Raw genomic sequence first — 12,293 nt, forward strand, 5'->3', positions numbered from 1 at the left:
TGCAAATGTGTAGCTACCACCCTAGGTCCATTTTTTGCCGTCAAACCACGGCTGACTTATGGTGACCACATAGGGTTTTCAAGGCAAGAGACCTTCAGAGGTGATTTGCCATTGTCTGCCTGGTGTTCCTCAGAGGTCTCCCATTCAAATACTTTCCAGGGTCAAGGCTGAGTGTGACTGGCCCAAGTTCACCCAGCAAGTTTCCATGGCAGTGTGGGAATTCGAACCAGGGTTTCCCAGGTCCTAGTCCAACACCGTAGCCACACCACCATGCTGGCTCTCATACTAATGGCGACTACGGGCACTGATCATACACCAGCAAGACAGTCTTAATGTCAGGCAGAGTTTAATTTATAATAATATCTGAAGATCAGTGTGATAAACCTGACTTTATATTGGCCATAATTTACAGAGCTTTGCCTGTTTTCATGGCTCCTGTCATTTTACAGTGTTAAACCTTTGTTCTGGGAGTCTTCAAAGCCAATGTCATGTGCCTTTCTTTGTCACCTAGACAAAGGCTAGCTTCCCTTTCCCTCTCTTTTATTCTTCCTAATAGCTTCTCATTCACCATTAAATGTTCCAGCCCAGAAAAAGTGAGTTATTAATTTAACCATAAATTTGAGTCAGCATGGACAATGGAAAAATCTCTTGTGTATTGGGCTTCTTTGACTGCAGAAAATCCAAACTCCACCTCTTGCAATCTCTAGAACTTGTAAGGTATTGACTGGTTTAAATCACAAAGGTGACGGCAGTCAAGCTTTCCCAGAACTCTGTTTTCCCTCCTTAGTAAGTAGGGTTGCCAACCTCCAAGTAGTAGCAGGACATCTCCTGCTGTTAGAACTAATCTCCTGCCAATAGAGATCAGTTAACCTGGAGAAAATGGCTGCTTTGGCAATTAGACTCTATGGCATTGAAGTCCCTCCCCTCCCCAAACCCCGGCCTCCTCAGGCTCCACCCCCAAAACCTCCCACCGGTTGTGAAGAGGGACCTGGCAACCCTATTAGTAAGAGGATATTCCAGTTTAAGAATTTTTTTGTTTGGAGACTCAGCTGCTATATTTGTACTTTTATCACTCATACGTGCTTGAAAGTAAAGAAAGTCATTGCCTACCACCTAGGCCTGAATAAAGCTGGGAAATGGACCAAGTATCTAGAACCCTATAGTACTAATCCCATTTGTACAATGTATTGAGGTTAAACAAAAATTAAAATCTTATTTATGTATGCATTCCAAGTAATCTTATTACTGAGGAATAAAGATAAACTGTGTTGCCAATTATTATAAATAGTCTGCTTGGACAAATGTTAGTACTTTTGTTGTAATATGAAGAATTTTAACAGAATTGTTACAAGATTTGGAGGCTGATTACAACAGCCCTGCTTGGTCCTAGGCTTCCTACACACAGTTCACATAGGACTCAGTGAATTATGTAGTGATCCAAAGAGTAGATGGTAGAAATACCAGTCATATATCGGTTTGCTCTATATATCCATATATATTCTGCCCAAACTCTGAGAAATGGCCTTCACATGAACTATAATATCATTCCTTCAGAGATAATATCAAATGGAACATGTGCAAAATGTTATATACTTCTGTAAAAAAAGGGCCAAGTACATTTTTGTAAAAGATCAAACACTGAGCAACTTATATTCAACCTTAGATGTTTTCAGGCATAAGAGGAAATTAAACCAAGAATACTTTCTAACACAATAAACCATATGTTATATATCTAATTTCAAAATGGGTCATAGAGTTTATCTCTATTTTAAAAATTTGTAAAATTCAGCCAGGTACAGACAGGAAGCTCCAGGTTTGCAGAAAAATCTGAAATCTTAAAATAAAATAAAATTGGGGGATTACAACTCTTCCCATCCCTATCATGTGCCAACAGAAGACTTTCCAGGGACAGACCTGACGGTGACCCTACCAGCACAACGTGGCCAGGCCAGAGTGGTGGTGGCACCCAATGCACAACTCAGCCAGACTTTTCCTGGGAGGAGGCTACCAAGGGTGGGAAGGATGCTTACTTATGCATTATCTTTTTATATTTACTGTGGACGATGGATGAGGCAAATAAGAACTCAAATACTGGGGCAGGGGGAGAAATTATCAGTATTTAGGAATACAACCCCACAGAGTATTGTTGGCAAAAGTACTTCCTCATTTCCCACCTACATAATTTATAACAGCACCTCCAATGGCAAACACAGCTAGGCTGGACACAGTTAGAAAAAGCTGTATAGCCATACTGGTTCGTGCAAAATTCAAAAACTGGAACAAATCAATGTAATACTTTGTATTAAGACCACACCATCACAAAAGATTCAACAAGCTTTTGTTGCCTGATGAACTGTTCTGGTGACCTCAAAGGTTTGCACAAAGCTAGGTCAATTTGGTTGGTCCTAACAAAAGGTATTACATGGATTTCATTCTCGCTTTTGGACACAGTGAGGACAGTTAAACCCCAATGAAGTCACAGTCTAGCTGCGGCATTGCTCTGTAAGTACTCTGGTTGCTGTGGTACAAGACGAGCATTTCAATTCAGTTATGTTTTCATAAAGCAAACACACTAAAAAAAACTTCACAAATCTATGTTAAAACTTCCAGCGTGTAATAGTGGTAAAGGTGTCAGACTAGGACCTGAGAAACCCAGGTTCAAATCCCCACTTGTGCCATGGAAGCTTGCTGGGTGACCTTAGGCCAGTCACAAGCTCTCAGCCCTGACCCTGGCTAGTATCTGAGTGGGAGACCTCCAAGGAATACCAGGGTCGTGACCTGGAGGCAGGCAATGGCAATCCCATCTCTGAAGGTCTCTCGCCTTGAAAACCCCACCAGAGGTCGCCATAAATCAGCTGTGACTTGAGGCCAAAAAAACAATATATATATATCATGATTTAAAGGTTTTAAGACTGCTTACCATGTTATACAATGAAATTTAAGAAGCTGAAAAACTGCATAAATATGTGCCGATACCCCACAGCAGTTACTCAGGCGCTCTACCATCAAGACAAGGTTCTGAAGTGTCTTCTGCTTTCCACACCTTTCACTCTCACATTTTCCATCTACCAGGAGTCACAGCAGTGATTTAATAAACCCACAAGATTATTAGCAGTTAGAAAATAAAATGCAACACTAGCAGCAAAGTTCTCATGACATTACTGTACCACCCAAGGTGAGAGCTACCTGATATCAAATATATTGTACCTTTGCAAAAAAGGCAGTAACGGATCTTTAGAGCATTCTACTGCAAATTCCGGTTTTCTAGAAACCGCACACTGTATCATTACCAAACCAACAACATGCTTATTGGTACAGGGGACCACTAGAAGCATAAGAAACCCAAGTTCTGCATCCTCTAACTTACTGCTGTTGATTCACAGCATATGGTAAATACACATTGATTTCATCATACCAGGAAGCTACAGCCCTCAGTTTGCAAGACCTGAGCAAGGCTGTTAAGATGTTATGGAAGTCATTAATATGTAGGGTTGCCATAAGTTGGAAGTGACTTGACAGCACTTAACAGTCACACAGGAACCAGGTAATGTACATTAAAACCTTACTGAAATGCAGAAAAAGTGTCATCTAATTGAGCACCCTGTTTATCGACTATCACTATGCTATAGGGGACGTCATCCTGTACTAATTACATAGAAGTGGATTCTATTGGTGCTCTCATACGCAGCACCAATAGTGCAATCCTAAGCAGTTGTGTGTGGGTGCCATTAAGTCACAGCTGACCTATGGCGACCCTGTAGAGTTTTCAAGGCAAGAGACATTCACAGATGGTTTGCCATTGCCTGCTTCTGCATGGGCTGAAAGGGCTTTGAGAGAACTGTTACTGGCCCAAGGTCACCAGCAGGATTCATGTGGAGGAGTGATCCTAAGCAGTTACACCCTTTTAAATCCACTGAAGTCAAGGAGCTTAGAAGGGTGCAACTGTGTTTGAAACTCCATTGAGACCAGTGCATTTAATCCTCTTTCTAACTTCACACCTCATATGAATGTTAAGGTAACTCAAGAAAATCAAATACATATGCCGGCTTCACATGCACATTAGCAGATTTGAAACTAACCCAATTAAAGCCTCAAGTATGAACGCATCAAATGACTTTTCTTATCTGACTTATCACTTAATTTAATCTACAATTGTTATAACAAACCTTTTAAGCCTTTAACTTATCAGATTCAAGGTTCAGTATAGAATTACGAATTCACTGAGTCCTATTTAAAGAATTCCTTAGAACAGGGACAGCCTACTTATGGCTGCATACCACACATACCTTGTGATCCAGGACTTTCTGCATTGCAATGCTCCTGCCTCCCATTTACATCAATCCCTGTGTTATTCCACCTGCAAATGGATGTACATCCAATGTAGACAGCACCATTTTCTTTTTTATTACTTGGCCCAGTCATAGGGAACCAGACTGAGCTGTACTAGTTGCCCATTCTAGTTTAACACCCAAGAAAAAAACTGATCTGAACATGATTATCTGTTTGGCTGATTAAGAACACCTCAAGCTTGAAATTTTAATGCTGAATCAATACACTTCTCTCTGGGTGCACTAAACCTTTGACCTCACCCAATTTCAGAACATAATGTTAGTTTGGTTGATATTATGCTCAGAATTAAGTGTAATTGTTTGAACGTTTTCATTTTGTGTTTCTTTGCAGCCAAAAGATATTTATGAGGACCTCCTGCCTATCAGAAGATGAATTAATAAGATGCATGACTCATGGTGCATCTTGGGAACAATTCTTATGTTAAAGTCACAGGAATGCAGATTCAAGCGTGCACATATGCGCAAAAGGATATATATATTTTCCTAATAATCCGTGGTATTTAGAAGAACAACACATGAACACATGAAGCTGCCTTATACTGAATCAGACCCTTGGTCCATCAAAGTCAGTATTGTCTACTCAGACAGGCAGAAGCTGTTCAAGTTCTCAGACAGGGGTCTTTCATATCACCTACCTGCCTAGTCTCTTTAACTGGAGATGCCTGGGATTGAACCTGGGATCTTCTGAATGCCAAGCAGATACTCTACCACTGAGCCGCAGCCCCTCCCCTAAGAATTGGTTTTTATAAGCCAACTTTCTCTACCACTTAAGGAAGAATCAAACTGGCTTACAATCATTGTCCCTTCCCCTTCCCATAACAGACACCCTGTGAGGTAGGTGGGGCTGAGAGAGATCTAAGAAAGCTGTGACTAGCCCAAGGTTACCCAGCTGGCTTCATGAGTAGGAGTGGGGAAACAAATCCAGTTCACCAGATTAAGTCCACCACTCATGTGGAGGAGTGGTGAATCAAACCCAGTTCTCCAGATTAGAGTCCACAGCTCCTAACCACTGCTCTTAATCACTATACCACGCTGGCTCTTTTAAATTTTCTTTAATGTCTCAAAGGGGTGCCCACCTTGATAATATACCAGTTTATGAAAATGAATGGAGATCCTGATTAAATATGGTCCAAATATAGCAATTAACATTTAAAGTATACTGAATATACAAACAATTCACATTACTTCAAGAAAAGAGAAAGATTTTAAAAAGTGAACAGGATCTGTACCACAAAGTATCTTTTCACATGGATGACATTTTTACAGCTTGCATACCTAAACAAATATTGAAACCTCATTTACCAGTTTTAAGAAACAAGAATAATGTTTCAAGGCTGTGCATGTATTGCTCACAGTGACATGCCTTTAGAGGGTCCAAAGTCACAGCTTTGATCTCAACAAAATGCGTTTAAAATACCAGATGAGGTTTGTTTTTGTCTCCTGACTCAGGGCTTGCCTGCCTTTAGCCTTGAAAGTTATAATAGCCTCAGGTCCTTAAGCACTGATGCCTAGACAACAGGAAAAGTCTTGTTCAAAGTCAAAACTGACCTCAGTAATGACTATCCTCAATTATTAAGGAGGCAGGGGATTTCTCACCAGCTGGTCACATCACACTTTAAGAGAGAGTACATACAGCCCAAATGCTACAGGTGCTTATTCAGAAAGGAATCCATGAGTCTGATGGAGCTTGATCCCAAATAAATGTAAATACATTAAGAGATGAAAGCTTACTGTGCTCCGTATACATGAATGCACATGTTTTTATACACAGAACAGATAGAGGCGTAAATCTTTCAAGTTCTTTATACGGTCAAAAACTAGCAGTGTTTCAAGACTAAACAAATTCACTGGATCGAGTAACAGGTGACATCAGATTTTTTTCCAGGCTGACAAAATTCTTGGTAAACTCCACATTCAAGCATGTTCACTATCACTGAAATATAATGCAAGTTCTTTGTCAAATTGCTTTAACTGCTGGCTAACAGAAAAATGTGCACATACACTCATGTGCATCTACGTCCTATTACACATAATACTCCTCCTTTATCACTTTTCATAGACCACTGTCAAGAATACACATTTTTCATGTTGACTACCCATTTTTCATGCTGACTACCCATTTGAATGAAAAGCAAGTTAAAATCGCCACTACGACGGTAAAACCAATTTTGACTACTCCAGCCCAACTGAGCCAAAAATACTCAACACACAGAAATGACATCTCCTCTGCCACCCCGCCCAGTAACATACAAAAGCTAGGTCCCAACTGCTGTTAACTTCAACTAGGAAAAGTAAACCATAATGGAGAGGAGAAAATTCTACCCCTGTCCCTCTATGTGTGTGGCCAGGGCCACCATTAGCAGAAACACCACAAAAGAAAAGTGGGAGGAACATAGTACCATATGCACTGGTCCTTACAATACCTAAGTCTCCCCTTCTCTCTCTCACACACACACACACACACACACCCTGTTACGGGGTGGAGGGGGAAGAATTTTGCTAGTTGTCTTAATAAAGGTCCGGGTGGAAATGGGGAAGAGGCATGTGACTGATCTCCTCAGTAGCCCCTGTTCTGAAACGTTACAAACAGTGCCAGGGTTGGTGCCAGGAGAGAGAAACCACAACAAAGGGTGTTCTGGTTGAAAGAGGTATTAGGTCTAGGGCTGAGTCTAGTTGGAGATTTTACGCTGCCCTACAGGCTAGCCTGATCTCGTCAGATCTCGGAAGCTAAGCAGGGTCAGCCCTGGTTAGTATTTGGATGGGAGACCCCAAGGAATACCAGGGTTGCTGTGCAGAGGAAGGCACTGGCAAACCACCTCTGTTAGTCTCTTGCCATGAAAACCCCAAAAGGGGTCGCCATAAGTCGGCTGCGACTTGACGGCACTTTACACACACACACACATTCAAAATAGGGAAAGGGACACTTGACGGGCATCTTTCCCTTGGACAGCCCATTCCTCCTTCTCCACATTACCCTCCCAACAATCTAACCAAAACACATGCAAAACCACCCAACCACAACACTAACAGGAGAAGAGTAGTAACTTTTCACATTGATAGTTTTATGACTTGCCTACTTCAACAAAATTCAAAACTGCGTCTACGCAATCTCTTAAAACCAAGAACATGTCAGGGCTTGGCATACACCACTCACAGTTGCTGATTTAAGAGTAGCAGTTTTCTTACAAAGGGATTTCAAAGGGAGATCAGAAAGAGACTGCTGAAGTACAACTATTAATGAAGCTCAAGACAATGCATTTTCTGGGATTGAATAGAGATCTGGAATTCCTGTCTCATTACCAATACTAATTTCTCCACCCCTACTACCCTCTGCCTATCACACTAAAACCAATCCCCCCCGCTAGTGTCATTTACTTGCTTTTGACATTTACATTGCCACTGTGTGTCTAATTCACACTTTACTTAAGGATAGATGGATTCACATTCTAGCTGTATCTGAAAAAGCCAGCTGTGGCTCATGAAAGCTCATACCCTGCCAGAAATTTCTTTAGTCTTTAAGGTGCTACTGAACTCTTGCTCTTTTCTACCACTCACACTGATCTATTCAGATGACCAGAAACACCCCAGGCAGGCTACTCTTTGGAATGTGGCATGGAAAGCATTACCTTCTATCTACAACAATGGTGGAAAATTATTAACTCCGTTAGTAGTTCTGCACCCTTTTTTAAAACCCCGCCCTTTTGACAAGTTCAGGGCACTCCACATGATTCTCTTCCATGTCATCCTCCCAACCACACCCCTCTGAGGCAGGCTAAACTGAGAGCGCACAACTGGTCAGCTGGCAAACTTGGGATTGGAACCCAGGTCTCCCAAAGCCTACCAGGACGCCCTGATCACTTATACTCTGCTGACACCAACAAGGCACCGTCCACATACTCACTGTTATTCGTTATAGATCACGATGGGTAGCCGTGTTAGTCTGTCAACAGTAGCAGAAAAGAGTAAGAGTCCAGTAGGACCTTAAAGACTAACAATTTCTGGCAGGGTATGAGCTTTCATGAGCCACAGCTTACTTCTCCCGATTGCCATTGTATGTCTAATTCTCTCTTCTCTATTTAAGGATAGACGGACTCACATTCTAGCTGTATCTGAAGAAGTGAGCTGTGGCTCACAAAAGCTCATACCCTGCCAGTAATTTTGTTAAGTCTTTAAGGTGCCACCGGACTCTTGCTCTTTTCTACTGTTATTTGTTATGAACCTCATTTGTAGCTCACCTTTTTCTCTAGGACTCAAGACGGATTATACAACATGGAAAAACAAAAACAACAACCCCTAATCGGTTTAAAAAGCTATACAACCTCTAACAAACACCACGATGCGGTGGGGCGAGGATTACAGAATTGCATAACTAATAACAATGATTATAATGATAGTAATACTGATAGTAGTATTGATAGTATTATTGGTAGTAACTGCATAATAAATAATGATTATAATAATAGTAATACTGATAGTAATATTGGTAGTAGAATTGGTAATAATTGAATAATAAACAATGATTATGATAGTAATACTGATAGTAGTATTGATAGTAATATTGGTAGCAATTGCATAATAAAAACAATTATTATGATTGTAGTATTGATAGTAATATTGGTAGCAATTGGATAATAAATATTAATGATTATAATGACAGCAATACTGATAGTAGTATTGATAGTAATATTGGTAGTAACTGCATAACAAACAATGATTATAATAGTAATACTGATAGTAATATTGGTGGTAGTATTGGTAGTAATTGCATAATAAATAATAATGATTATAATGATAGTAATACTGATAGTAGTATTGATAGTAATATTGGTAGCAATTGCATAATAAATAACAATGATTATGATGGTGATACCGATAGTAGTATTGATAGTAATATTGGTAGCAATTGCATAATAAATAACAATGATTATGATGGTAATACCGACAGTAGTATTGATAGCAATATTGGTAGTAATTGCATAATAAATAATAATGATTATAATGACATCAATACTGATAGTACTATTGATAGTAATATTGGTAGTAACTGAATAATGATAATAGTAATACTGAGTAATATTGGTAGCATTGGTAGTAATTGCATTATTAATAATGATTATAATGATAGTAATACTGATAATAGTATTGGTAGCAATTGCATAATAATAAATAATAATGATTATAATGACAGCAATACTGATAGTAGTATTGATAGTAATATTGGTAGTAACTGCATAATAAATAATGATTATAATAGTAATACGATAGTAATATTGGTAGTAGTATTGGTAGCAATTGCATAATAAACAATAATGATAGTAATACTGATAGTAGTATTGATAGCAATATTGGTAGCAATTGCATAATAAATAATGATAATAATACTGCTAGTAGTCAAAAAGGGCACGAGTCCAGTAGCACCTTAAAGACTCACAAAAATATTTTCTGGGAGGGCAGGAGCTTTCGCGAGCCACAGCTCACTTCTTCAGATACTGCTAGAATGTATTGATAGCAATATTGGCAGCAATTGCATAATAAATAATAACGATTATAACGATAGTAATACTGCTGGCAGTACTGGCAGTAATATTGGAGATGGTGAGGGTGATCCAACGCCGTTGAAGCATCATCACAACCGTCCAGACAGAGTTGCGCGGCTAGAGGAGTCTGTGCCGAGAAAACCCTCTATTTACAGCGGCTCCTGCAAGGAAGCCGAGCAGGGGGGAGCAAAGGCGGCCTCCTCCTCCTCCTCCCCCTCCCCCTCCCCCTCCCCTCCCTCCTCACCTGCCGAGTTCTCGGCCTGGGCTCAGGCTGTAGCGCTCCTGGAAAGCCTCGCTGAGGATGGGGCTCCGGGTCTCCGTCAAGAGCCCCCCGCGCCGCGGCGGCGGCAGAGGCGCCCGGCTGCCCCGGGAGCGGCTGGGCGGCGACGGCGGCTTCTCGTCGGGACTCATGGCGGGGCGAAGGGGAAGCGCGGAGCCCGACCGGCTGCGGCCGCTCCGAGCGACGTGTGGCCGACTCGCTCTCTCGCTCGCTCGCTCGAGGGGAACGCGAGCCCGCGACGGCGCCTGCGCAGCCAACGGCCCTCGCCGGCCGAACTGACAGCGAATGGGGGGGGAGAAGACACGCCCCCAACCGCCTCACCTGCGTGGCAGCGAGGAGGAAAGGAGAGGGGCGTGGCTTCGGGGGCGCGCGGCCAGCGGCGCCGGCTCTGCGGCTGGGAAGCGCCCCCTGCCGGCTCGGCAGAGGGCGCTGCACTCCGGCAGGGCTGGCGAAGTCTCTGTAATAAACTTTGATTATTAAAAAGCAACAACCGGTGGAAAAGGGGAATACTTATTAATCGGATCCATGTGATAATAACGATGTTAATAATTAATACTGAATAGATGATATAGCTTAGGGACGAAAATGTTATGGTTTTATTGGAAAAAATTAGGATCAGAATCCATCATGACGGAATTTAACCATTTTGTTAAGAGGCAGACGGAGGTGAAGGGGAAGTCAAAATTTCTTTCTTTTCTTTCTCTTTTTATTTTTCTATCATTATGTACTTAGAATACTAGCAACATATCTAGACATTTAAATGGGATATGTTTTTAAATTGTTGCTTGTTTAATGGAAAAGATATAAAACCAATAAAATTTATTTAAAAAAAAAAAAAACATGGAAAAGGGCCAGAGCCCAGTAGCACCTTAAAGACTCACAGAAATATTTTCTGGCAGGGTAGGAGCTTTCGAGAGCCACAGCTCACTTCTGAGACCCCCAGAAGTGTTCTGAGTAGGTGATGACAGACCCTGGAGGGGATTGAAAGCCCCGGAGACCCCCAGAATTGGGCTGTGCAATTGCTTCCCGTGGGCTGTGCAATTGGGCTGTGCAATTGCTTCCATTGGGCTGTGCAATTGCTTCCAACGACTTGTCATTCGTTTTAGTACATCCCGCAGTTGTCTTGTTTGTGGGGCTTCCTAGGGGCACCTGGTTGGCCTCTGTGTGAACCGATTGCTGGACTTGATGGGCCTGGGTCTGATCCAGCAAGGATTTTCTTGTCTCTTTACAGCCCAGTCCCATGCCTGTCGGCTCAGAACTCTGTGCCGTCCGCCTCCAGTCCCACCGAGAAAGGCGGACTACCAATAATAATAGAAAAGGGCAAGAGTCCAGTAGCACCTTAAAGACGAACAAAAATATTTTCTGGTAGGGTATGAGCTTTCTGAAGAAGTGAGCTGTGGCTCTCGAAAGCTCCTACTCTGCCAGAAAATATTTTTGTGAAGGTGCTACTGGGCTCTGGCCCTTTTCTACTACTGCAGAAGTGAGCCTGTGGCTCTCGAAAGCTCCTACCCTGCCAGAAAATATTGTTGTGAGTCTTCAAGGTGCTACTGGGCTCTGGCTCTTTTCTACTACTGCAGACAGACTAACACGGCGACCCACTGTGAATTAACAACAGAGTTAGTGTGGTGCAGCAGAGAGACAGTGTCTTGGGCTTGGACAGAAGAGAGCTGGGTGGGTTCAGAACGCCTACTGCCGAGGAGTAGGCCAGCCTCCTGTTAGTTGCCAACCTCCAGGTATTAAACTGGAGAAATAGGCACAAGTACCAAACGCTAAGCTGAGGAAATAAAGAGTACTAGGCTCTTGCAATGCCAACAAGCATCTATTAATAATACAAAACTGTGCAATAAGCGAAAGTGCCAATTCTTACAAACGGGACGACAACGTATATACATACAATACAGCTCCAAAAGGCTGCTCAATGTTCTACAAAAATTATCACAGAAGTGTTGTAATCAGTCAAGAATGACTTGAACTGATACATAAATTAACTCGAGTGCCTGTGCTCACACTTGAGATAATTTATGTATTAGTTCAAGTCAAGTCATTCTTGACTGATTACAACACTTCTGTGATAATTTTTGTAGAACATTGAGCAGCCTTTTGGAGCTGTATTGTATGTACATATGT

General features: G+C 41.8%; 1 protein-coding gene across 1 annotated transcript in view; it reads right to left on the reverse strand.

The window, feature by feature from the left end:
• The window catches only part of STK17A (serine/threonine kinase 17a), a 34,440-nt gene extending 24,143 nt beyond the window's left edge, over window positions 1-10,297 (reverse strand). The window contains exon 1 of the mRNA XM_056857551.1: window positions 10,131-10,297. Coding sequence (XP_056713529.1) covers window positions 10,131-10,297 — 167 coding nt within the window. The remainder of the gene's footprint in view (window positions 1-10,130) is intronic.
• Between the last annotated feature and the right edge of the window lie 1,996 nt (window positions 10,298-12,293).

Source organism: Euleptes europaea, chromosome 11 (genome assembly GCF_029931775.1).
Source record: "Euleptes europaea isolate rEulEur1 chromosome 11, rEulEur1.hap1, whole genome shotgun sequence".
NCBI lineage: Eukaryota > Metazoa > Chordata > Lepidosauria > Squamata > Sphaerodactylidae > Euleptes > Euleptes europaea.